At 51.6% G+C, this 27,420-nt stretch overlaps 1 protein-coding gene across 1 annotated transcript in view; it reads right to left on the bottom strand.

The window, feature by feature from the left end:
* Positions 1–26,632, bottom strand: part of PRR12 (proline rich 12) — a 47,729-nt gene extending 21,097 nt beyond the window's left edge. Inside the window, exons 1-7 of the mRNA XM_035134406.2 lie at positions 26,124–26,632; positions 15,841–15,953; positions 13,283–13,444; positions 8,195–11,664; positions 3,648–4,269; positions 1,550–1,869; positions 411–527 (exon numbers count right to left, since the gene is read on the bottom strand). Of these exons, the coding sequence (XP_034990297.1) occupies positions 411–527; positions 1,550–1,869; positions 3,648–4,269; positions 8,195–11,664; positions 13,283–13,444; positions 15,841–15,953; positions 26,124–26,209 (4,890 nt within the window). The 5' untranslated portion in view covers positions 26,210–26,632. The remainder of the gene's footprint in view (positions 1–410; positions 528–1,549; positions 1,870–3,647; positions 4,270–8,194; positions 11,665–13,282; positions 13,445–15,840; positions 15,954–26,123) is intronic.
* Between the last annotated feature and the right edge of the window lie 788 nt (positions 26,633–27,420).

Genomic DNA, 27,420 nt, shown 5'->3' with positions numbered 1-27,420 from the left:
ACAATTTTATTTATTTAAATATTTATTATCCACTCTTTGTTGCTAAAAGTAATACCAGAGCAGGGTTGCATCAAAACTTTTAATCGGGAAATGCTATAACACAGCAATGCTCATCAATAAAATAAAAGCAATAGAAAAAAAGTCTGCCACAGCCGTGGCAGAAACCTGCTGAACTGGGAGCAGGGAGAGAAACTTATTGGTGTGGAAATAAGTATTTCCTCAGGGAAGAGAAAGAAAAGAAGGGATACGGAAGTGGCAGAGGCACTGGTGGTTAAAACCCAGGGATCAAGCCATTGCGCCACATACAATTGCATAAAGCTCATATAGACCTCCCACCTCTGAAGTTCTTTTGCCCACATTCACTGAGAGTACGATTTTTTGCATGACGAGTGAGCAGTGGGGACACTTACATTGCTGGTCGCACAAAACTGTCGCTGCCCATCCTTTATTTCAGGGGTGAACTTCTGGAGCAAAGCCTTCTGAACCCGCCAGATTGGCGGCGGCTCCCGCCCAGTCTGAAGAGCAAGCTGCAGGAGGGCAGAGAAAGGGATGATGGTCACAGGGATGCAAAGAACCCCAAACAAGCCTAGCTGCTGTGATGCAACTACTCTGCAGATAAGAAGCTCTGCTGGATCAGGCCAAAGGCCCCACTTAGTCAAACATCCTGTTCTCATAGCGGCTGACCAGACACCCATGGAAAGCCCGCAAGCAGAATCTGAGGGCATCAGCAACCCTCTTCACTTGTGATTTACAGCACATGGTTATAAGCCCAACTTCGGTGGATGCGGATCCTACTTAGTCCCTCAGAAGGGAGACTAGCGTCAGATCCAATGTAACATTTTGATTTTAAGTATTATTATGATTTTTTTTAAAAAAGCTCAAACTAAGTCTTACCCAAGAGTAAGAATTCAAGACACTGAAATATGTGAAATGCTTGAAAATGTCATTCACATTTTACGCTTTTAAGGCTCTGTTTCTGCTCCAAGCCCAAAAAGATGATAATATGGCCCGTTTTGATCAATGAATAGAAGATTATGGGGTGCGGCACTCATCTCCACTTTCAGGCAAGGGAGCCAGTGTTTGTCTGCAGACAGCTTTTCTGGGTTGTGTGGCCAGTATGACTAAACAGCTTCTGCCGCACGGAAATGCTCTTTACCTTCCTGCTGCGGCGGTACCTATTTATCTACTAAGCTGGCATGCTTTCAAACTGCTAGGTTGGCAGGAGCTGGGACAAAGCAATGGGAGCTCACCACGTCGGGTGGATTCAAGCTAACGACCTTGCGATCGGCAACGTATGAACGGACTTGCTTTTCAATGCAGATTGTGCATGGATAAATATAATGTTATTTGGAACGCATTTATACAAATTATGACTTGCTAATAACTGTATACTCACTGTAGTAATAGCAGTACTTATTTACCAACATATCATATTGTATTACAATCTCAAGCACTTTTTCCTTTCTCGCTTTATTCCTCGCTTCTTTATTTGTTCACTGAAAAGTTTCTCAACAAAATTAATAATAATGATAATATCTCCTTAACGCACCTTGAGGGCCTGAACGTCCTCCACGCGGATGACAAACTCATCGCGCTCTCGGAAGATCCCCTCCCCACCGCTCTCTGCCTCTTCTTCGTCCGTCTCGCCACAAATGGCCGCTGTCTCCTGCTTCTTGGCAAGGTGAAGAGGCCGTGTGTCCTCAGGGTCCTCGGGCTCAGGAGACTCCTGAACAGGTGGCTCCTCGGGGACAGGTGGAGCCTCCTTGGGCGAGGGAGCTGGGGAGAGGGGCGGCGGGGGTAGCTCTGGCTGGACATCTGCCTCCACTGAGGGAGTTGGGCTGGGGATTTTCTCCTCCACGGGTGGCACATCTATGGTGGTGGTGGGGGAAGTGGCAGGGGTTAGCAAGCAAGCAAGAACAGAAATCCACCTTACTCAGCAGTGGCCTCCTAGCTGGGGAATGGTCTCCCCAGAAAGTCTTGCCTGACACCTTCTCTGCAGTCCTTTTAGTGTCAGGCAAAGACCTTTGTATTCACCTAGACCAGGGATATGGTCCTCCAGCTGTTGTTGGACTACAACTCCCATCAGTCCCAGCAAGAATGGCCAATGGTCAGGATGATGGGAGCTGTAGTCCTGCAACACCTGTAGGGTCACAGACTCCTCACCTCTGCCCTAGACTTTTTAATTAATTGTGGTTTTAAATTGGGAGTGTGCCATGCTGTCTGTATCACAATAAAGGGAGGGTTGGTTGGTGTTTTTTTGTTTTTTTGCTGTTTTTCATTTGTTTCTTGGATGGTTTTTAATTATTATACACTGTATTTTTAAAGCATTGTTTTGCTTGCAAGATGCCCAGGGAGTATTTATTGATGCAAAGCTACATCAATCAATTGAAAAAATGGGTACTTTTGGAATATAATTTACCAATCCTCCCTGCAAACCATGTACATATATACTTGTAACTTAGGATCACTCCTCACACATATGATAAAGTGGACTGCAATTCATGTAGAACTCTGCCGTAATAAATTCATCAGTCTTTAAGATGTATGCCAGCAGAACAGGATCCCATGAGAGGTGGTGGATTCTCCTTCCTCGGAGGTTTTTAATCAGAGGCTGGGTGGCTAACTGTTATGTATGATCTAGCTGAGATTCCTGAATTGGAGGGAGAATAGAATAGATGATGCTTGGAGTCCCTTCCAACTCTACAATTCTATGTTTCTATGTGTATTCCTTATGTAATTCTTTTCATAATGGAACATTTTTCAGCAGAAAAGTTTAGTAGTGGGAAATCCCCCAGAAAGTTTTCTCCCTGGAACTGGATTAGTAAATGTATTCCCTTTTATGCTGACAAGAGCGGGGCTTTCTTGATTATTATTATTTTACTTCACATCAATACTGCATAAAATTATCTATAGAGTTTGAGTTTTGAGGCGGGGTGGCGCTTGGGTCTTGCAGGAAAGAGAGACATAACTTGGTAAGTAGACAGGTTACTACCGTGTTTCTCCGAAAATAAGCCATACCCCGAAAATAAGCCATAGTGATAGGCAGTTTAACCTTGTAGATTAAACTGTACCATACTTAATTTAAAAAATGAGACATCCCCTGAAAATAAGCCACCGTGGGGGGTTTTTTTGGAGGAAAAATAAATATAAGACAGTGTCTTATTTTTGGAGAAACACGGTAGGAAAATATAAGGGAGCATGTGTGCAGTGTTTAGAAACTCACGATATAATCTAATCGCCAAATGGCACCTTAAACCTAGGCTACGGTCAATTCAAGCTTCAAAGAAATATTTCAGATCCCTCTCTAAGTGACACTTTGCTTTTCCTGGTTGCCAACCTGGCATCCAAAGCTGTGTGGTTGCAATTGGACCCACGCCAGGTGTAGAACGCGCCTGGCGCCTGGCTAATTTCTAACACTGCTGTGTGTGCAGCAGAAAGGCATTTGATTAGTAAGAATGTCTACATTCAGGTTGCAAGAACTGTTTAAAGAATGCAGGAAAAAAAATGCATACTAAATATCAGATGGAAGTCTACCCTGCTCAGAAACTAATGCCCTCCCGAAATCAAGAAATGAGATGGGTTATGTAAATCAGGAGATAAACAATCAGGAGATAAACTCAAGGTTTGGACAGGGGACTGGCGCTCACCATTGGGTTCTCCCTCCTTGCGGTCGGTGGGGTCGTAGAGCGCCGAGATGGCTGAGGAGATGCTCTTCTGGAGGTCCTGGTTCTTGCTGACGGAGTCCTCCTCGTCGGACGAGAAGGAGGGCAGCGTCTCCAGGTTGCGCTTCAGCTCCTCATCCAGCCGCTTGCAGGGGCTGGTGCAGCTCATCACGAGGCCGGCAGGGTCCCCTTCGGGCCCGTCCAAGCTGCCAGGCAGCATCGGGGGAGCCATGCTGAAGGGAGGCGGCGGCGGCTGGGACGACGAGGATGAGGATGTGGCTGATGGGGGGCGTGGTGTCTTGGAGGGGCTGCCTGAAGGCGCAACCATGGTAACCGCCGTGCCGGGGGCCCCGACTGTGGCGGCCGAGGAGGTGGAGGAGGCAGAGGAAGGCAGCGTCTGACGCTTGCCCGACTTAAGGAAGTCCAGGAAGGAGGCCATGAACCCCGACTTCATCTCGGGCTGCTTCTCTTCCACTTCTTTGATCTTCTGTTTGATCTTCTCACGGGTCTGGCTGCTATCCAGACTGCTCTCTTGAGCGGGCTGATGAGATGGGGTGGAAGCCTCCAACTGAGACCCCTCCAAACCTTTGGGGACTGGAAGTTTGATCTGAGGAAAAGAGAAGGGACAGGAATTGGGGGAGGGGAGGAGGAGTCTCAGGGAGACTTCCTGGACTCGCCCCCCGATGTTGGCTTTGTGTCTTGACTTAACCGACCTCTGTTTTTCCTCTCTTAGGGTTTCACCATTCACCAGCTTTCTGGACCCACCATTTTTCAACCAAACCAAGATACATTTTGCATAAATCTTCACCATTTATTCTGCTTCCAAAACTACGGGTTTCTGAGAGCTCTGGCTTGGTTTTTTTTTTTTGTTTCGAAGGAGCTGGGTGGCAGATGGAAAGGGAACAGAGTGAGAGAACTGCAGGATGCCCAGGAGTCAGCTCACGTAAGAAGGAAGCGAACAACAGGAAAGCTCTGTGCGGCACTGGAAGCCACCCTATAGCCAACTGCAAGTCCCACCCTGCTCATCTCTGGCTTTGAAGCCACCCCTCTGTAGACACAGCCTATTTTCTCCACTCACACGAGGACTAGAAACCAAATTTTTGAAAAAAACAAAACCTGAAATCCACTAGGCACCACATTCAGCAACAAATTCTGTGCTTGAGTGAAATGCGTGGCTTGCTCACACACAGATCTAGCAACTAGCAAGCTGGCCTCACTCACTAGTCCTTGAAACATGCACTATGTACTGAACTAGTTTCACACACTCCCAAGACATCCATATGGGATCCCTACCATCTACCAACCCTGCCATCCTGTCCTAGTAGTATCCTGCACTCTAGAAACCCAAACTCTCGTGTCAAGAAACAGCTATGCTTATGTTAAGTGTGCAAATAGTAACAGCTTGCAAAGCTATTTTACTTGTGCTATTTTATTTATTTTCAAACACCGCTTTGATTTTAAAAACAATCAAACAGCTAGGTTAAAGGATTCTTTTTTTTTAAAGAACGCATTCCTAGCAGTGTCCTTAAGAAAGAATTCCCATCTCATCTGCCGTAACATGTGTATTAAACTGCTGAGTGGGGCTATCCGGAGATTTGGGCTGGTGCTGTCAGTATGCCCTCTCGTCTTCTCATTTCATTTGCTCCTAGGGAGGTGGAGGAAGTGCTGAAATCTGTGCCTGGTATCCACGACGGACTGGATATGTGGAAGGATCCACAGCTTAATCCCTACAAGATGGAAGAACTGTTGGTCAGGGGGGGTCTGCTGATCTGGTACAATGCTTCTAGATCTGGCGCTACTCCTGAATTTCAAGTTGGCGGAAACAGCATTTCAGCAACTTGGGATAGTGCACCAGGTGCATCTCTTCCTGGAGACCTGGCCGCGGTGATGCATGTCCTAGCTTATATTCCGATTGGATTACTGTAATGCTTTCTACACGGGGCTGCCTCTGAAAAGTGAACTGCAGCTTCAGTGAGCGCAGAATGCGGAAGCCAAACTATTGTCTGGCGTAAAGTGTTCTGACTGCGCTCTGCACATTCAGAGTGCTGGCATTAACCTTTTAAAAACCCCAAGCCTCAAGCCGGGCAAATGTCGGCCTCTCAAAATTCTCCTCCCTAACTGGTGGCAAGACGATTTCACTTGATACTGCAAGCTGCCTTGAGGGTTATTTAATGGAAAGGCAAGGAACAACCGGTTTTAATGAATAAATACAGGAACACCGTTAAACTGAACATTTTACAAGAGGAGCAAGGCTCCTTGGACAAGTTCCTTTTTTGCAATAAAGCACAGGAATTTTTTACGGGCACGAGACCCAAATATTTTTACCATCAAAATACGCTACTAAACGTCCATGTTGCGCACCTCTGAATGTGCATGGTGTGTTGGCTGCATTTCAATGGCTGTTTTTCAAGAAGTGGCAGTGACATGGTTTTCAGGAGAGACGGGAAAGGTATTAAGGAGCAAGTGCATGGTATTAGGAGTCGAGCAGTCGGGCGCCCTGGGAAGGGTTCGCTGCTCAAAATCTCCCTTTTCTTTCGAGCGGCAGGAAGCCCTGAGGGTGGGTGGAGCGAGGTCTAGGCATTGTCATTTTAATTTCCCAGAGTGCTCTCAATGTAGGAACTTAACATGGTGGCTACCAGACGACCTCTACCAGATGGCTTTTGCCATCCCTAGCTAAGCCTGCCAAGGGGCCCCACTGGTGTAGGAGAAAAGAGGGCCCTCCTCAAACCCACAGCCAACCAGCATGAGGTTGGGGGAGCGGTAGCAGGCCATAGAGAGGAGGCGTGTATGCAACCCCATGGCAAACCCTGCCCGAGACACGATCTGGTACCTTTTGCATCTTCACAAACCTTTCTCTGCAACAATAACGGCCGAGATGGGGACAAATAAGCAAAGGGAATAATGAAGAGGGAAGCAAAACAACAACAGCCCTGTGCACATTAACTCAGCATAATCCTGTGTGAATTAACTGCAAAGCAAGCCTCACTTACAGTGTTCAATGTAGGTGTGCCTTGGACTGCAGAGCAAAAACGCAACCTCCGTGACGTTTGCCAGACTTAATGCAAAAGTCTGTAAGTGCAAGAGCACAGAATAAGCTGTGCAACAGAAGGAGGAGCTTTGGATGCTGAAACAGCTATGCAAGGCAAGGTTTATGGATGGCACAGGAACTTTAGGTGTTAGATTTAGAGCAGGCATCCCCAAACTGCGGCCCTCCAGATGTTTTGGCCCACAACTCCCATGATCCCTAGCTAACAGGATCAGTGGTCAGGGATGATGGGAATTGTAGTCCAAAACATCTGGAGGGCCGAAGTTTGGGGATGCCTGATTTAGAGGTAGGGAGGAGTGTGCCACTTTCTGCCTCCAAATTCACTCTCTTCCAGTTTTGTTTTGCTTTTTTAATGAACAGGAGAGCAGCATCCTTTAGAGTCGCCACTTCAAAGTGTGAAATGTGTTAAGACTTACAACTTTGAACAACTTGCTGCTTTCCACAACATTAAGCACAGAATCTGAGTAGCTTCTGTATTCACATGCTGGCGCGCAATGGAGGGAGGGGTCTTTTTCAGGCCATGGGCTGCATTCTCTTAGAGGCAACCTTCTCTGGGCCACATGCCAGACATGACTGGAACCCTAAGCAAAAGCAAGCACAGCCAAGTGCCCCGGGACTGAGGTTCTCCCTCCTTGCTGAACAGCACATGGAAAAAAGACCCGGCTGCAAATATGTACCATGTCCATCAAACTTTCACATGTACCCATGGCACGGTGGCTGCCCCCAGAAAACTCCTCCAGTGTTTGCATGGAGAGCGTTGTTAAGTACAGACATCAGTGCAATTATCTATGGGAGCTGTTCAGACACCGTGTGTGTTTCCTGGAAAGCAGGCTGAAACACTCCTGCAGCCCTATGGAGCCCGGATTGTGCATAAGCAATTTCCAGCAGCAAGCACACCACTATAGGTACATATGAACTGCACTTGGCAAGTCAAGAAGTAGTTTACTGCCTGTAACAGATTCTCCAGAGCCCAACAACACCAGGAGCCTCAAAAGTCTGCCTGCTCCCTTTCCTGTACGCGAGTTGGGCCCACAGTTCAGCACCAGAACACCTTGGCGCCAGTCCTTTGCATCTCCACTTAAAAGGGATCAGGCAGCAAGACCCTGGTCAGATAATACAAATCCACTTCAGCTGGTGTTACGGCAACGCCCTGGGTTCTCTCACTAAGCCCACTCTGCAGAAGCCAGAAACCACACGTCCCTACAGCTCGTTTCTGCCCGTTGTCTATTTCTAGTCTCAGAACCGATCTCTTCATTTTTCAAATTATTCTTTTCCCGCTGCAAGTCAGGGATGGGGAACCTGTGTTCCCCCCCTCCGGGCTTTGGGTGGATTGCAGCCCCCCAAAGCCTTGGCCGAGGCGGCCGAGGCAGGCGGGGGGGTCCCAATCCAACCAGCCTCTTAAGGAGAGGGGCCACAGCCCTCCCACCCCCGCTGCCAGCCCTACCGCTTAAAAAACGAACCCCGCTGCCTCCCAGTCCCCGCTTACCTTGAGTGGTTTGAGGGACTCCAAGCCTGCTCCTGGCTCAACCCCCTCCTCCCCGGCTTTCTTGCCCCTCCCTCTCCCCCGGCCACGGGGCTTCTTGGTGCCATCGTGAGCCACGCCATGGGGCGGTTCAGTCAGGGGCCGGATGCGGGGCCTCCCGCGGGGGCGGGGTGGGCCCTCCCGCTTGGGCTTGGTCGGCTTGCGGCCACGGCGCTTGGGCCCTTCCAGGAGGCCGCTGTTGGGCGGGCAGAAGTCTATGTCGCCCATGGGGCTGAGGCTGGTGCGGTTGGTCCGGCAGCTGGAGATGAGGTCCGGCAGCAGGTCCGGCAGGCGGCGGCTGTTGAGGCGGATGTCGGCCGGGACGTCCTCCTTGTCCTCGTCGTCTTCGAACTCGTACTCCTGGGCGTAGTTCTTCTTGGGCGGCTGGAAGGGGGGCTCCCGCTTCTTGAGCAGGTGGAAGGACGAGGTCTTCAGCAGCTTCTTGGGCTTCGACGAGCAGAAGATGGGCGACGTCAGGCCAGACTTGGACTCCGATACGGGGGCTGTCCCATGCTGTCCCGACTGGATCAAGCCCAGCTGCTCTGTGTTGACCGTTGAAGGCAGCTCATGCTTCACAGAGACAGAGTCCAGGCCTAAGTGCTGCCCATCTCCACTCTCTGACTGGCAGTAGCTCTGGTAGCCTTGCCCCCCTTGCATCATGTCGTAGCCTCCGCCTTTCATGCCCTCTCCCCTCTCCATTCCTTGGGTCCCGTCGTCCGGCTTGGGGAACTCATCTCCGGCACAAGGAGGAGGCCCGAACATGTCCTCCATGCCCGGGAAGAAGCTGCGGTCCTCGTCTTGTAGCAAAGAGTCCGGGAAGCAGATGGAGGTGAGGGGGACAAAGCGCTGCTTGGCCCCCTGCGGGCTGGCGCTTTCGAACTGGTCCTTGCCCTCCAGCTGGCCCTGAGGGACCTGCTGGGAGGAGTCGGGGTCCAGGCCGCCGTCGGGGAGGAGGTGCTGCTGGCTCTGGACTGAGCCACTCTGCCCCAGGTGGGACTCCAGACTCAGCTCGGGCTCCAGGAAATCCTGGATCTCCTGAGACTGGGAAAGGTTGCCTTGGGGCATCACCTCCATGCCCTCCGACTGCATCCTCTCCTGCTGCAGCTGGCCCTGGAGCTGTGGTGACTGCTGCGACTCCAGCAGCTGCGCCTCCATGCTCTGCGAGCGCACATGCGCCTGGTGCAGGTGGGCTTCCAGCGCCTGCATCTGGAGCTGTGGAGAAGGCGCCTCGGCCTGGTGCATGCGCTGCGGCTCCATCAGGTGGACGTCCAGCGGGGTGCGCACCTTCCCGCGCGAGTGCAGCTGGCTCTGTGTGTGAGTGAGCACAGACTGGAGCAGCTGGGATTGTTGTTGTTGCTGCTGCTGTTGTGAGAGGGAGAGCGGGGGCAGGTCGGGAGGGGAGTCCAACATTAAAGCACCCCCCTGCTGCCCGGGCATCATCCCGTGAGGCTCCATGGAGTGCTGCTGGGGGGCGTGCTCCGGGGTCTTCTGCAGGTACGAGTGTGCTTGCGATATCTCCTTGCCCCCCGCGTCCATGTGTCCTCCCTGGAGGTGCTGCTCAACCGACTTCTTGATCTCCTGCCCGTAGGAGTCCATGGAGCCAGTTTGGTGGCTGTAGTGGACCACGGAAGTGGCCAGGGACTCTGGCGTTGAGCGCGTGTGCGAATACTCCTTCTGCCGCTCCCCTTTCTTCTTGTCCTTGAGACCCTGCAGGGACATCTCGAGGCCTTGGTTGTCCAGGTTAGAGTTGGTCCGGATGACGCTCTGCAGGTGGTAGCGTTCCTCCGTCTTGCTCAGCTCATAGCCCATCCCCTTCCCGGCCCTCTCCTCGCACTCCACCATGCCCTCGGGGGGCACGCGGGGCGGGCTCTGTGACTGCAGCAAGTGCTGGATCAGGAACTCCTCGTCCTCTGTCCGCTCCGAGGACAGCAGGTCCGAGTCGGTCTTGGATTTGCCATAAGATGCTGCCCTCTCCAGCCCTCCCTGGGAACTCTGGTAGCTCTGGGTGTGGGCCGACTGCATGAACGAAGGAGACAGCACGGAGGTGAGGTACTTCTGAGACTGCCCGGGCGACGCCACGCTCTGGGGCCGGTTCGTGGTGGGCGACTGGAGGGGCCGGATGATCTGTGAAGGGCTCGAGTCTGGGAGGCTCTGACTGTGTGAGTAGCCGATGGACTGGCTGTGCCCTGGCATGGCTGGCGAATGGCCGGTGCTGTAGCTCAGCGATGGGCTGGCCGTGGGCATCCCCTGCGAGTGAGCAGGCACGTAGCTTGGCGTCTGGCTATGAGGCTCGGCCTGGACGCTGTATGACAGGCCCTGGAGCTGCTCAGGCGAGTAAGTCTGATTCTGACAGGTCTGCAGCCCTTGCCCGCCCTGCCCGGCCTGGCCCTGCTGGCCCTGCCCTGTCGTTGAGTAGCTCTGCGCCTTGCTCACGCTTGTGAGGTCTTGGGCCTGGCTGCTGCTGAAGCCTTGAGAGGCCTGGCTGACCGAAGACAGGTTCTGCGGCTGGCTGACCGAGTAGCTCTGCGTTTGGCTCATGGAGAGCAGACTCTGGGGCTGCCCGGGCGAATAGGCCTGCGACTGGCTCGCGATGACGGAGCTGGGCTTAGGAGTGGACGAGCTGTAGTTGCTTTGGCACTTGGGCGTGGCGGTGGAGCGTGGCGGCTGGCGGGAGGCTGAGTAGCTCTTGGACTTGGAAGAGGAGGCCGTGCCAGAGTAGCCGGGGGACTGGATGATGGGGCGGTAGCTTTGGGAGGCCTCTTGCCGCGTGGCCTGGGAGGTCTTCTGCTGCTGCGAGCCTTCGCTGCTGGCGGGTGACTGCTCGCCCAAGGGGCTGCACGAAAGACTGGAACGGTGGGGCATCTGCTGGTAGCTGCCCCCACAGCTCAGGTAGTGCTGGAGGGAATGGGCGGCGGGCAGCTGGGGCTGGGCGCTGGAGGGCCTCTGGTAATGCTTGATGACACTGTCCTGACGCGGGATGGCCCTGTCGATGGAGGAGGCGGGCGAGCTGGAGAAGACGGAGGTGTTATATAGCTGGGATGTCTGGTCAGAGGGCCCCAGCGAGGACGACAGGAGGTTGAACTGGGAGGGCAGGTGGCGGGAAGCCGACTCCTGAGCGCTGCGGTACGCTGAGCTCTGGGAGGGCAAGCCCGTGCCCAGCACTGCACTGCCCAGCCGGTCAAAGCTGAGGGAGGAGGGGACGCTGGACTGGGAGGACTTGATGTGCAGCAGGGGGTCATGTGGGGACAAGAGGCCGTTGGAGGTGGGGCTGAAGGTGGCATCCTGCAGGCTGAGCGAAGAAGTGACTGGGAAACTGCGCCCGCTGAAGGAGGCTGGGTGCTGGTAAGCGGAGAGTGCCGATGAGGAGGGGAAGGTGCCGGAGCCTGGGAGGGCCCCCGAGATGAAGAGCTCGGCGGGCGCCGGAGTGTGCATGGCTGCAAGAAACAAGAGCATCAGGTCAGTTGGATTTATTTGCACAGAGCTGCAGGATTTGCAAGGCACCTACACGGAAGGTGGGGGGGGGGCGGTAAAAGCACAGAGCTTTGACTACTCACAAGAGGAGGAGTAAGCTGTGCCCAAAAACAAAACACACTCCTGAAAGACATGTTGAGACAGGCTCACCTTGCGCCTCATTGTTGAGACTGGGTTTCTGCGATGCAGGATACAGCTCAGCCATAAGAGCATGTGATTTGCATGCAGAAGCTTCCATGTTCGCTCCCAGTAAGATCAGGAGCAGGTACAGATTATGGGAAAGGCTTCTTGCCTTGGGGAGCTGGGATCAAGAACCATGACCCAATGCTACAGGTCATCAAGAGATGACACTCTACCACCTGGTCCCTCCCATCAGAGGTTGTTGTTAATATGCCGCCCATCTCCCATCTGACTGGGTTACCCCAGCCACTCCTGGTTACTTCCAACACATATAAAAGCATGATATAGCATCAAACATTAAAAGCTTCCCTAAATGTACAGGGCTGCCTTCAGATGTCTTCGAAAAGCCAGTTAGCTGTTTATCTCCTTGACATCTGATGGGAGGGCTTTCCATGGGGCAGGCGCCACCACCAAGAAACGCTCTGCCTGGTTCCCCGTAACCTCACTTCTTGCAAAGAAGAAACCACCAAAAGGCCCTTGGAGCTGGATCTCAGTGTCCGGGCTGAACTACGGGGGTGGAGTTGCCTCTTCAGGTACGCAGAGCCAAAGCCGTTTAGAGCTTTAAAGGTCGACACCAACACTTTGAATTATGCTCGGAAACGTATTGGGAGCCAATGCAGATCCTTTAAGACTGGTGTTATATGAACCTAAGAATAGAAGAGTCCTGCTGGACCAGGCCAATGGCCCATCTGGTCCAGCATCCTGTTCTCACAGTGGCCAGCCAGATGCCTGTAGGAAGCCTGCAAGCAGGACATGAGCACAAGAGCATTCTGCCCACCTGTGATTCCCAGTGTGAGGGACAGGGGATATCGCGAAGTCCCTCCCCTCCTGAGTTCAAGCCCGTCCCCGAGCAAAGGGGAAAGCAGGGAGAGTTCCGATTCCAGTGGGGAAGCAGGAAGTCGTGTCCGAGGCTCAGGCAAGGTAGTGGAGCCAGGGTCCCAGGTGGGACAGGAAGGGGCAAGCAAGGGGGGAAGACCCATCCCCCCAACTCCAGAATTACGCAGGAAGAGGAGGGGCAAGAGGATGGGTCTGCCAAAGCTTTTGTGTTGGAGAAAGACGCGCCAAAAGCCATTAGGAGGTTCTGAAACCGACTGACCACATCACTCCGTGTAAATAGCAATGACTTGAGCACTGTAAATACGCAGCACCAATAAAAGAATAAAATGCAGAGCTGCGTGGCGTCGTTACTCTGAAGTAGTCCACTCCGGCCACCGTGACACCCAGTAACTGGTGTTCACAGGCATAGTGCTCTGATAGTGGAGGTAAAACAAAGCCCACCATTTGTTTCCTACATCAGTGCATCCACAAAAGCCCTCTCATGAAAGCTCAGCCTAGCCCACAATGAGCAAAAGGCCCCTGTCCTTCTTTCTGTGCCACCGGGAGGTGTGCTAGGGTAGTTACCTGTTTGCCAGGATGGGGTGCGGAACTGGGAGAGCAGGGAGGAGGCAGAAGGGCCCGGCTGAGGTGCCCGAGACTCCAGCGCTGAGATGAGATTCATGACAGAAGCGTCCGGGGTGGCACTGCTGGCATGATGGAGCCCTGTCTCGAACAGGCCAGAGAGACCTGGAAAAAAATAAAGGAGACAGAGAAAGGAGGTAAGGTGCTGAAATAAAGCGAGGGGGGAAAAGATAGATCCGAAGTGGAGAGGCTTTTTCTACCCGAGGGCCGCATTCCATTCTAGGAAACAATCCAAGGGCCACATAATAGTGGTAGGCATGGCCAGAGGCAAATCTGGGCAGAGCAACAAATGTAAAAAAAAGGCCAAAACATTTTTAAATTAATTTTCCAAATTTCAACAAATCAACCACAAATTAAAATTAATTTAATTCAATTTTCCAAAATAGGGTTCCTGCAGTCTGTTCTCGATGTGTCCATAATATCGTCTTGTTGCTGCATGATTGTCCCAATTATTTCTAATTCACATTTCATTCCCAATAGTTAACCTTATAGTACAATTTTTTTGTCATTTGTAACTTCTTTTCTTTAGCCATCAGCTATCCATTTGCCAATTCCGGCACGTACAATATTGTAACATTTCAGATTTCAGTGAATTTGCTCATCAAATTGTCAATCCACAAAAGATCAATAATTATTTCTAAAATAAATTTCCTTTCCTTCTTTCTGAGTGTCTGAAAACCTAATGGTTCACTTTCTTTAGATGTTTTCCCTTTACTTCTTAACTGCACAGCCCACTTTGTTCAAGATTTTTCCTGTCCCATCCTCTTTAATTTTCAGTCCACGTAAATTTTATCTTGGTAAATTAAATCTTTGTAAATAAAATGTGGATTTTAGCTTTGTACTGTAGGCTAATTTCTACCCACATCTCTCTCTCTCTGTCTTCTATCCAGGAAGCAAAAGGCATTATCAAAGTTCAATGACATTTTCCAGCAGGGCAAAACCTTTCTGCGTATGAAGGCAAGCCAGTGAAGAGTGTGGGTTAGGGGTGTGGTCTGAATAGAGTTTTGAGGGCCGCAGTTCATCTCCGGGCCTGAAGTGCCAAATCGCCTGATATAGAAGGCTGGAAGAGGAGCACCACTTTGAACAGACAGGAGAGCCCCGAGACAGAGAGTGGTACGAAGCATCAAAAGGATGAAGAAACATTGGCACCATTAGAAGACACACCAACCACAGAGGGTTTGGGGTTTTTTTTAGTTTGTTTTGGTGGCGAGGGGGAGACTCAGCCAAGAGCGAGACATGCACAGACGGAAGGCGGGGGGGAATGAGAAGTTATAGGCAGCTAGACAGGTGGCTGCCAAGGGAGAGGGGAGAAGTCAGAAAAAGCAGGAAATGAAGGACAAATGAGGAACTGAGACAAAACTGCTGGCTGGCAGGTCAGAAAACTGGCCCTGGTGGAAACCCATAAACGGAGGGCCAAATTATAATTTACATTGGCTAGTCTGTTTCTTTGTGTGTTCTGAGCACAGGCACGTTACCGTATTTTTCCGTGTATAAGACGATATTTTCCCCTTAGAACTAATAGGCAAAAATTGTGGGTTGTCTTATACGCGGATAGCAGAGGGGGGACAGGCGATTGGTGGCAGCAGCCAGCAGGGGACTGGCAGTGGCAATTGGGCGTGATTGGTTGCTGCGGCAAGGCCTGCTGATGATTGGCTTTGGCTGCGGCAACTGGGCGGTCGATTTACGACAGCGGTGAGTCATGCGTGCAATCAGCTGTGCTTGCGTCAAGTGGGCAGGTGGGCTTTCGGCGGTGAGCGTGCTGACAATTGGTGGCCGTGGCAATCTCCCCCCCCAAAAAAAGGTTGAACTCTGGGCAATCTCCCCCCCCCCAATTTTTGTTGTAGTCCCAAAAAATAGGGGTCATCTTATACATGGGGGCGTGTTATACACAGAAAAATACAGTACTTCTTGATCGAAATCAGCAGCAGTGGGGACTGGGAAAGAGAAGTGTGGTTTATTTGTTCTAGAAAATTAATAGCTTTGGGTGGAGAGGCAGGGAAAGGGCATGGAGAAAAGGATTAGATTCCCCCTTCTCCCAGGCCACACTTCTGATCTGGATTCCCATCCTCTGCTTTGGGTTAAAAGAGAATGTCCTGCGCACTAAGCACATTTTTAAAAAATGCTGTAAGAGGAAGAGCCCTTATGGATCTGACTCTTCTAATCCAACACCCTGCTCTCAAGATCGGCCAGCCAGATGCCCGTGGGAAGCCCGCAAGCAGGACCTGAGTTCAGGAGCACCCTACCCTCTTGTGGTTCACAGCAACTGCATTTCAGAAGTACCACTGACTGCGTCACTGTAACCTGTCATTCCGCCCCGAAAGCGTAGGGCAAAAGGATTGTAGTCAAGGTGAACCAGGGGAAGAGAACGTAGGCACACTTGCACGAGAAGGACAAACGCACAGCGAGAGGGGAGAGGAGGAAGGAAGGAAGGGGAGGCTTGGTTAAAACACATGTGCATAAAGAGAAACACCAATGGAGAGAGAGAAACAGAACCACAGTACCTGCCGGGTGGTGGTTTGTGGCGTAGCCCTGCAGAGGATGGGGGGTGGCGTACGCTTGGCGGTGCAAGATATCCGTGTCTGGGTGTGAGCTCCGGGATCCACCGTACACCAGGCTGAAGGACAAAGACACACAGAAAAGACTTGGGTCAGACTTGGCAACTTCTCCGGGAATGTGGCTGAGATCATTTGATGCACTTCACACAGTTTGGATACCCTGTTTATATGCACAAAAGGTTTCATGCAAAGCTTATCAGTGGAAAGTCTGGTAATGGTCAAGAAACCCAATTATACGGAATTCTTTAATTTCGAGTGCACAGAAGTGTTGGGGTCTAGCACATGCGCTCTAGAGCTCAGAGCCCTACTCGGCTATTATCTTTCTAGGTGACCTTGTGCAGCCATGGGCGTGAGCTCCTCACCCATAAAATGGGCACACCAATGCCCTCATTCGAGAGGAACGAAATAATTACATTAAGCAAAAACACGCTGCACGCTCAAAAGTGCCACACAGTTGAGACTGAAACACTACAGGCACCAGGAGGTTTTGCCTTGCCTTCTTTATATGCTTGGGAAAAGCATATATCCTCTTTCCTCTTTCATTAGCAACTCACATAGGCAGGTAAAGAGACTGTAATGTGTAACCAGTGATGCATGATGGGAAATGTAGTCCCCACCTCCTGGTTTCCCACAGCCTCTGCATCTGACCTGCATCCCTTCCTCTCCCCCGCCTCTCCGCACTTGCACAAGAAGACGCAGCTGTCTAGCCCAGCGGCCAAAACGCAGCAAACGCAGCTCACAGAAGAACGCCCCTCATTCCTGACCTGCTTCCTTAGCTGTAGGTGCTGCTGAGATCTCTCTCTCTCTCCTTATCTGCAACCCAGCCAGTTCAGCCCTCCTGATGCTGCTGGCTCTTGTCCTTTACCTGAAATTCTTCTTCTCTTCACACACATACACACATTTCCGCCTTGGATGATTTGTAAAAATATTCTCACACACACATGCACTCTTAAAAAAACTGACCAGGTCAAGAAAACTGAGTGCCCCAAAGGCCTTGCTTCCAGCTCCCTGCTCAAAGCTGCAAAAATCCCCATTCCCAGGCCCTGCCTTTTAAGCACCTGCTCCAAACTACTGGATTTTACCACCTCTTTAAAAGAAAAAAAAGAAAAAGTCAACACTCTCCCATTGCCCACACCCCAAATACATGTGCCCAGCTGACAGTTCAGCTGCTCTTATCAGAAATCACAGGTGCTTGAGCTCCCATCCACTTGGATTTGACACACTTGCAATTTAATCCTATACAGGCTACTCAAAAGTAAGTCCCACTGAAGCCAATGGGGTTAAGAGGGTACAGCATCGTACCCTAAACCGCCGGCAGCTATTCACTTGGGGCAGTAAATAACGTGGGAGAAGGGCCTGGTACGTCACACAGGTTTGCCAAGATTTATTGGGGGTTGGGGAGAAGAGGTATTCCTTCACAAAAACACCCGCCACTCTCCAAGCCTTCTGTACATAACAACACACAGGGCATGCTCTCTCTCTCTCTTTCCACACTCCCTTTGGGAAACACTTTGTGTGCCTAATTATGTACAACTCTGCCACTCCCCTCCTCCCAGCGCCAAACCAACCTGCCACCGTTACTTATTTTCTGAAATGTGGCACACACACACAATTACGCACGTGCCGTGCAGGAAACGCAAGCACAGCTCCGGGACAGGAGAAGCCACGTGGGATGTGCACCCCTCTTTCCAGGGAGGAGTCCAGGTGGTACCAGTGATCTTGGTATGATTTCGGTAGCAGCAAGCGCGCCTGTCTCAGGAATGCAGCTACCTGCTAGTGGGCGGGGAGACTTGCAGGGAGCTACAGAGGTTGCAATGTGAGGCAGGGAGGGCAAGGAAGGAGGCGGCTCGCCATGAAAGCAGGCAACCACCCCCCCCCTTGCACACAGCTTGCCTGCCTGCAGCCGCGGTGGAGGGATGGACTGCACTCTAGCAACCAGGAGAGGGCCATTCTGCGAAGGGTTACAGGAAACAGGAAATAAAAGTCTTTCATTCACCCTCATCACTGTCTCGCTTGCTACAGAGCACTGTGTCAACAGCTGAATGGGAAACCATCCCGATGCAGAGAAAGAGATAGACGCACACAAATGTAAACAAAGCTTGCCAGATCAGGCTAGTGGCCCATCTAGTCCAGCGTCCTGTTCCTACAGGGGCCAAATAGTTGCCTGGAGGGAAGCAACAAGCAAGGTTTGGGCACAAGAGCATTCTACCCTCCTGTGATTTCCAGCACTTCTGCCTCCAACTGTGGAGGCAAGAGCACTAATTTCATGGCTAATAGAAATCAAGACTCTCTCGGCGACGGCTAGCACAGGACAGAGAACTCTCCCAATTCTGCACTAAGTGATGATTCCTCACTTAAGCAGACAGTAGCTGATGGGGAAAGCCCTCTCGGCAGAGATGGCAAAGCAAATGCAAATCATACCAGTGAACTCTAGTAACTAGACAGAAAGATGCAGACAGTTGTTCTCACACATGGCTCCACACACGAGACATACTCCATTCAGGTGTCTGCACAAGGAGGTAATTCTGCTCTATACCATTTTCAGCTGTGTTATAGTAACACTTTTAATTTGCAGGAGTGCAAATCTCACAACAACCCAGTTAGGCAGGCCACCGATGCTCCCATTGCACAGAGCCTGGGGATTGAGTCTGAGAGAGTGTGACTTTTCCGAGGCCACACAATAAACGCAAAACATGGGTCAACACTTGAGTTCAGGCCCCCCCCCCCAGGCCCAAACACCACCTATCCTAGCCCTCTCCCTGCTCAGGACACTGGCTCTTGCCTACAAGGCCCGCCACTAATAAGTTACACAGCTCCTGGCAGAAGGAAAGAGGTCGCACCCTTCCAAAAAACCCAGATGACATAAGCAACAGCTGATAAACCACTGGACCTCTGGGAGCTATGAGAGGATGCTGAGCAAGTCAGTGGCTCTTGTATATTGAGTCACAGTTTCCCTCACCTGTAACTGAGGAAGACGAGTGACCCGTTTCCCAGAGTAGCTTGAGGATGGTGAATGATGTTAAGGAGAAATCATTTGTGGCAGAGAGGGCTACAAATCGAACACTGGACCCATTTGCACTATACATTCAAAGCAGTATCATGCCACTTAAAAGTGCCATTGCTTGCCCCAAAGAATGCTGGGAACTGCAGTTTGTTAAGGGTTCTGAGAGTTGTTAGGAGACTCTTATTCCCCTTACAGCAGGCAGAGGCAAACTCCGGCCCTCCAGATGTTTTGAAACTACAATTCCCACCATCCCTAGCGAACAGGACCAGTGGTCAGGGATGATGGGAATTGTAGTCTCAAAACATCTGGAGGGCTGGAGTTTGCCTATGCCTGCCTTACAGTGAGAGGCTTACTGTTAAATCACACTAAAAACCGCAGCTCTGTGAAGAGAGTCCCCTAAAAGCTCTCAGCGCTCGTAACAGGCTACAGTTTCTAGGATTCTTTGGGGGAAGCAACATCTGTTTATAAAGTGGTGTGATATTGCTTTAAATGTAGCCCCTGGTTTATTGCAAGAAATGCAGAACAGCAGTAAAATATCATTAGCATTAAATGCAAGCACCATGTGCAAGCAAACAACACTAGTCCAGTTCAGGAAACTGTTAAATGCCGTTCTCTTCCCTTCTAAATCAGAGGAGCTGAAGTTAGGAAGGAGAATAATATATACTACAGTTTAAAGTGAAATCGATATCCCTACTCCTGGATTGTTTACAGTGGTACCTCAGCTTGCGACCGCAATCCGTTCCGCGGAGCTGAATCGGTTGCTCCCCAATGCACGCTTCTGCGCGCACACACGCTGCACAGATCGTTTTTCGCGTATGCATACGCTGCGCAGATCACTTATGCGCATCCGAGCGCCGCGGAACCCGGATGTAAACACTTCCGGGTCCGCAGTGGTCGGAAACCGAAGCGGTCACAAACCGAGGTTTGACTGTACTTGAAAAAACCCACCTATCTGAGTTGGACCCCCCCCCCCGCTTTCCAGGAAACCACAACCTAGAACACTACCAAGATTTCTTCCTCTCTTGCGGGGCAACCTTTCTGCAAGGATTGCTTCCAGCATCGTGCAGGTGGGAGTTGTGGTTATTGAAGGTTTGTAAGGAATTATTTGAGAATATACTACATGTGATTGGAGCCTAAGATGCATGTTCGGCTGTCTGCGGGGGCAAAGGAGGAACAGCAAAGGTGGGATATTCCCCACTGGGATGCAGCCAGGCACCTGCAGAAGCATGCACCTGAAAATTTTAACAGCAAAATAAAAGGTGTACAAATGAGCGTGCTTTGCCACGCATATGGTATGCGTGTGTGTGGAGAAGAAACAAATAAGGTGGAAGGAGGCAGGAACAGAGAAAGGTGGCTGGCATAGAAAGAGTGCACGATTCCCCCCCCCCCCAGGAAAGGAATCAACTTTGTTCAAATAATCCCTAGCCCCATGAGAACTAGAAACTTGCAGTTTTCGAGAAGCACACATACATGCAGGATTCCATGCAAGCTAATGGAATGTACACTTAAGAGCTCTGCAGCCCAATGATAGCCATAAGGTTTTGTAGATGCAACTGTCTACAGAAACACATGCATCGTTGTCCCAACCGCTTAGTTCCTCCACAGAAGCTACATGATATGCAAATACATTGCAGGTGAAAATGCATTGCACAAAGTGCGCCCACAACATAACTGAAAGGACAAGTGGCCCAAATGTTCTTCTTGTAGAACTTTTGTATCGCAATCCATGAGTGTAGCCTGCAAGTGTACTCCCTAAATGCAGGTCTTGCAGGTGCAGCTACAAATCCAACAGCTATTGGCTAATTGTGTTCAAACGCCTGCAGAGCAAGGAGTGTGTTCCATGCAAAAGGATGCACAGGGATAAGCAAGCCATGGATGCAGGAAGCGGAGACAGTGGGGAGTGGAACTCTTAAGTTACAGTAGGATGCATCTCAGGGAGGGCAAACACAAATATGCATGTAGTGCTGCAAGTTCAAGGGTAACATCAAGAGATTGCCAGCCCAACAATCCATATGTGGCAGGATATAAACCATGGGTAGGCAAACTAAGGCCTGGGGGCTGGATCCGGCCCAATCGCCTTCTCAATCTGGCCCGCTGACGGTCTAGGAATCAGCATGCTTTTACATAAGTAGAATATGTCATTTTATTTAAAAATGCACCTCTGGGTTATTTGTGGGGCCTGCCTGGTGTTTTTACATGAGTAGAATGTGTATTTTATTTAAAATGCATCTCTGGGTTATTTGTGGGACATAGGAATTCATTCTTTTATTTTTCTTTTCAAAATATAGTCCGGCCGTCTGAGGGACAGGGACAGCTCCCTGCTGAAAAAGCTTGCTGACCCCTGATATAAACACACCATAAAAAAATTCCTGCCAGTAGCACCTTAGAGACCAACTAAGTTTGTCATTGGTATGAATGAGCTTTTGTGTGCATGCACACTTCTTCGAAAGCTCATACCAATGACAAACTTAGGGTAGTTGGTCTCACAGGTGCTACTGGAAGGATTTTTTTTATTTTGTTTCGACTACGACAGACCAACACAGCTACCTACCTAAACACACCACACAGCTTTCTAGTATTCCCAAGTGCAGGAATACAAGCTGGCAGCAGACAAGAGCTGTGAATAGTACGCACTACTGTGCAAACACAATATTTAATATTGCGTGCTGGGCACAGTCTCCTGAGAAACTTCTGTCCCGTAATGATGATGCAAAGATGGGTTTCAGCACCTAGCGAAGTCTCCAAAGCTGGATCTCTGCGCTTGGGCAGCCTGCCTAGTAGCTCCTTGGCCTTTCTCCTTATCTGAAGCTGCACAAATTAGGCAAAATAAGCAAAACACATGCAAATCTGCATCATTTATGCAAGTTTTCAAACTCCGCTTTTCTTGACACAAAATCTGAGTTGCCTCGGAGAACGTTTTAAAAATAAACGTATGGCACACAAGTCCCAGCAATGGGGTACTCTCTAGAAGATGCACGCCACACACAACTGTATCAGAAAGCACAGTAACCGTATGTGTTGCAGGTTTGTGCGGTGGTGACAGAATCAACACGCTATGAGACAGAATGTATAACACTCGGGTGCACGCACGGTAGTCAAAGCGTAATTTACAAGAGAAGGAGCACTCACTCTGCCGGCTGCAACATCTACAGGAAACACAGCCCAAAGCAAAAGCCTGTACACTGAGTATCACCTCCTTGTGGCATAAGAGCATCACAAACCTGCAAAGGAGAGTGTGAGCTTTTTAAGGTCGGATGCAGAGTTCCAGAGGCAGGTTTGGGTGTGAGGTGGAAATTAATTCTAAGGGAAACACGTCAAAAACCTAAGTTACGAATGAGGGGGAATCAACAGACCAAAGTACAAACCTCGACTAAGAAACAAAGCAATGGATGTTATACTCTTGACTCCTCAGCACAAAAGCTTGCCCACCACACCAATTCAGCCTCTTGCAGTCTCCAAACAGGCTTGTAAACAGCCACTGGTCTAGGTTGCCTGTGATTCCTAAGAAAGGCCAGAAAGCCTCTGTCAACTGGGAAAAGAGCACTTTCCGCTTAAGACTACCGATGAGCCTGACATCAAAGACTGTGCATGCAGGCTGGCAGATAATACAAACTTACTGGGCGAGTAACTTTTACAGATTTATTTTCAAGACTGCCTCAAAGTCATTTGCAGACAGAGACACAGAACCAACTCACCTCAGGCCCAAAGGCAAACAGAGAATTCCCGGGCCTCAAGACTACCTAGAAAACATGCCCTCCAACCTGGAAACTCTGATTGCCAACCCCAGACAGGTAAAGTCCTACTGCACTGGGAGCAAAGGAAACAGGGACCTGACTGAAATGTCTTCTGTGTACACACAGATGCACCTTGCAGCAGGGGCGGAAGCTGCTCTGTCCCATGCCCAGTACCAAACACATACCTGTGCTTTCAAAAGGAAATGAAGGTGATCCCAATCAGCTTCTAAAAGGTCACCCCCACCTTCTGAAGACAGCAGTAAATTAGAAAGGCCAAGAATTATCCATGTTTTGTCATGCTGATGATGAACCCCCCCCACACACCTTAAGCCACAAACACAACTGTTCCAAAGTTCCACAAATGTAACTGAACTGCACAATAAATATAGATCATCCCTCAGCAGCCCTTGTCCCAGGGGCAGGAGGAGAAAAAAGGAGGAAGAGGGTTCTTCAGGGAGAGAAGCTGAGGAGAAGCCAAAAGCTTGTACGCACCAGAGGATGGCTCCTTTGGGGTAGATAATGCAACAGTAAATGTGAAAGATAATAAATGTAGCCTCCTGATTTGCTTCCTCTGTATGTCTGCATGTACACTGGAGACAATCTGTGCCCAGGTGGTCTCACTCTGCTTCTTGGCCCATTTGAGATTAATGTAGACATACATACATGTCTAAAGCCATGACCCCTGAAAATAAACACTGGAGCAGTGCCCCACTAAGGATCTTTGAGGTGGCTTGTCTGGAATCCGATACCTCATTTCTCCACCTTCACTTGACCCCAGTTCCCCTTCCCAGAAAACTCTAGAGCCCTGCCTCTGAAAATCCCCTATTCTTAAAGCTCTGGACCATATACTTCAAGGGAAGCCAGGAATTCTGGGCCCCACCGCCTTGCCTCTCCCATGGTCCTTCGCTTGCTGCAAGGGAAATCCATAATGCACACTGGACACAAGTATGCACACTTAAGTGTGCATGTGCTGGCACACACGTGTGCCAGCAGCACAAGCATTCCAGCAACGCACCTGCGTGGACCACTGATGTGCTAGTGCTGTGCCCATTTATATGGGATGGATGGCGGCCTCAGGGAATGTTTACATGGGTTAAGCACTTCTTGTGGCCAGTGTCTCATTTAAATGAAGTATCAGATTGCCACTTTCTTATCAAAGGCTAACAAGCATGAGGGCTGCCTCAAAGCAGTTTGCACAAGATGCGTGGAAGTAACACGCCACAACACATCATTCTTCTGCTCTCCTTACCTGTAAAAGCATTACTGGGAAAGGGGGTGAAGAAGCAGCAAACTGGCCTCTGGTACAAAACGAGAGAGATGGAACTCCTGAACATTGTGGGAAATGAGCAAGATAATTGGGACATAGAAAGCTGCCTTATTCCAAGACAGCCTGTTAGGTCCACCCATCTCAGAGTTGTGTACATGGACCAGCAGTGGCTCTCCGGCCTTTCAGACGTGGGGTCTCTCCCAGAAAGTCCTACCTGGAGATGTTGGGGATTGAATTCTGGGGCCATCCACATGCAAAGCAGGTGAGCTATGACCCTTCCCGCTTACTGGAAGGGAGTAAAGACCATTCCACTCTGCTAGGTTCTTTAGAGGAGAGGTGGGATTAGGGATCCAGGACTCCTTACAGAAAGAGAGTAGGAATTATTGGAATCCAGGATTCCTGGGTTCTCCCAGCGGGGAGCAAGGCCTAATACAGTCTTCGTCAACCTGGTGCCCTTCAAGTGTTTTGGACTACAACTCTCATCAGCCCCAGCCAGTCGGAGTTGTATTGTCCAAAACATCTGGAGGGAGCCTGCCCTAATTTGTCAGAGCAGGTGTATGAAAGGGTATAAGGATCCAAATAACTGGGTTCTTCAAGGGGGGGCAGGGCTATTGTATTTCTCTCTGAGAGCAACTGGGATGTGTGCTTGTAGCAATGGGAATGGGGATATGTACAGCCAATCTTCTCCCACTTTTCCTAGTAAATGTGGTGGGCCAGATCTGTACTTGGTGGAAAACACCCCCCCCCAGTTATTTTCATTCCTAAAAAGCATTCCCAGGAACAAATAGCCAGAGATCTAACGTTCGAAGATTCAAAGGTCTCAGAGATTCAGGTGGCCAACTCCCACCTTTTGTGGCTCCCTTCTACGGCTGAATGATGCCACCACAGGCATAAACCACACAGATTGAGAATATGTGCCCCAGTTAACAAGCTCGGCATAAAGAGGGTCACAGGATCTTTGCCCCCCCCATCTGTGCCTTATTTCACAGGGAAGTCCCTGGAAACATAGGGGGTTCCCATTGTCCTGTACTTCCTTGATTTAGAGCTTACCTCCCCAAGCCTTTTGCAAACACCTCTATATCTTTGTCTCCATCCCCCAACCAAAGGGCTTATCCTACCGGTATATTCCACAACTTCCAACACCAGATATCCACACACAAATTCAAAGGAACCTCACTCTGAACCACCCTGAACGCTGCACAAGGGGGTACATACATGTGAATAAAAGAGGGGGGGAGCTTCTCCCACTTTGTGAGAGGCCCTGGCTCTGGATCTCTCTTCTGGTGCCAAGAATGCTGAAATGTGGAAAGCGGTCCCCAAATGCAAAGCCTCCTGAAAGGCAGGAGGGAGATCAATTCTGCACAGTCCTCCTAGCAAAGGAGAAAAACACTCCAAGAAGGGCTGGTTTTCCCAGGGCCACGTTCCCTGCCCCCCCCCCAAACACGGATGTAGGTGGGAGTTGCAAAAGATTATTGCATGGCATGAAGGAAATCCAGGGGATGCAACGCCAGCATCATGGAAGGGGATAAGAAGTATCCCCCACCGGGCACTTCTCAGCGTGTGTATCCCTAGGGCCAGGAAAGTAGAGGACCCCCCCCTCCAAAAAAAAGCCCCACCACACAGCGCCTTTTCTCTCTCCCTGCTCCTTTCTCACCTGCATGGAACTGAGCACAGTTTCTCCCTGCAGAGGTTGCCGGGTTGCCTTGCAGGGGGGGGGGAGCCCGAGGATCCTCACCTTCCCTTACACCCCCCCCTTACGATTTGCACACACGTTCGCGTGTAAAATACAGCCGCCCCCCACTTCCAACAGCCGCCGCGGGGAGCCGTGCGCCTCAGTGGCTCCCCCATTCCTCTGCATGGCCTAGAGGCCTCCTCTCTCCCTCCCTCCCCCCACTTTGCACAAGGCAACCCTCCCGACGCGAGGAAGGTCCCCCCCCAAATGCCTTCAGGGGGGAGCGCACATCCTCCGGTTATCCTTGGCCTTCCCTCGGGCCCCCACCCCGCACTCTGCACCCCAATCCCCCCCACCCATCATCCACCACCCCGCTTTCCCAGGCCCAGAAGTGAAGGCCCGCGAAGCAGAAGCAGCAGGCGAGGAGGGGCTGGCTGAGGGGGGGTTCCCTCTTTGACCCCCACCCAGTGCTTGCCCGGGACTGCGGGGGGGGGTTCTCCCTTCCCCTTCCCCCCTCCCGTCTCCCCATCCTCCCCCGTCCGTCGGCCTGACCTGGCCTTGGCCGAGCGCTCGTAGCTCCATCCCGGGCCGGCGCCCAGCGGATCCCCGAAGCCGGCGCTGGGGTAGTTCCTATCCATGGGGAGCGGGCGCCGGGGAGCGGGCGCCTGGGGCCGGCCTCGGTCCGTCGGCCCGTCTGCGCGCTCAGTCTGGGTCCCCACAGCGCCTCCCCGTGCGGCGGCGGCGTCGGTCGACGGGGGGGGGGGCAATCGGGGAGGAGACCGTGGAGGGAGGGAGGGAGGGAGGGAGGGAGGCAAGGAGAGAGAGGGGGGGTCCCTCCTCCGCCTCTGCCTCCGCCTCCCCCCCTCGGCCGCGGCGCTCCCCGCCGCCCCGCCCCGCCGCTCGGCCTGGGCTCAAGCCTCGGGCTGGCGCTAGCGCTGAGGCGGCGGCGGGAGGAGGCGGCGGCGGCGGTGGTGGTGGCGGCGGCGAGCCTCTGGGAGGCGGCTCATGGTGCAGCCATGTTCGCTGGGCGTCTGTCTGCGCTCCGCTCCGCTTCCTCCCACAATCCCGTGCTGAGGAGGAGGAGGAGGAGGAGGCGGGCGGGCGGGCGGCTGTGAGGGATGGTGGGCAGGCGGGGAGGAAGGGGCAGGGGCGCCGGAGATGAAGGGAGGGAGGGAGAGTCTGCACGCAGGAAATGGAGCAGGAAGGAGGAGAAGCGGGGAGGGGGGCGCAAGGCTGGACGGAGAGGGCGCCCGCAGGGGCCGAAGGACAAAGGCAACGGCGGCGGCGGCCGGAGCGGGCAATGGCCGAGCCGGCCGGGGTGAGGGGAGGTGGACGGGCGGAGGGGAGGTGGGGGGGGGGAATTGAGGCGGGTCGCGGTGGGGAGGGGGGAAGGAGCCAGAACAAGCGGGAAATGATGGAGAGGGGGGCACGCAGGAGGTGGAGGCCGTGGGGCAGGTCAAGTAGGGCGGGGGGGGGGGCAGAAAGGGCAGCAAAAGCTGGGAACTTTTTTCCTCCTCCTTTTTTGCCGCTTTACTTTCCACGTGTGAACTTAAAATGCCGACAAGGTGGGCCAGGAAGTTGGACCGCTTTTTGCTGGGAGTTCGTGGAGCGCACGGAGTAGCTCTCCACGCGTTTCCGTCGCGGCTTTGTGTTTTGTTTTGTTTTTAACTCCCCACCCCCGGTAATGTTTGAAGGGCATTCTCATATCTTAAAAAGACGCGGTGAACTCGGCCTTCGCAGCACTGATTGGCTAAGGCTTCTCTCCCCCTCCCCCACACACACACCGGGCGTGTGTTTTCCGACACGTGGGGATGCCCTTCAAAACGTTACGGCGGAGACGAGAGTCAAG

The sequence above is a fragment of the Zootoca vivipara genome, chromosome 13 (assembly GCF_963506605.1).
Source record: "Zootoca vivipara chromosome 13, rZooViv1.1, whole genome shotgun sequence".
In the NCBI taxonomy this organism is placed as follows: Eukaryota; Metazoa; Chordata; class Lepidosauria; order Squamata; family Lacertidae; genus Zootoca; species Zootoca vivipara.
Note: the sequence above shows the minus strand (reverse complement) of the source record. Positions and strands in the feature narration are given on the sequence as shown.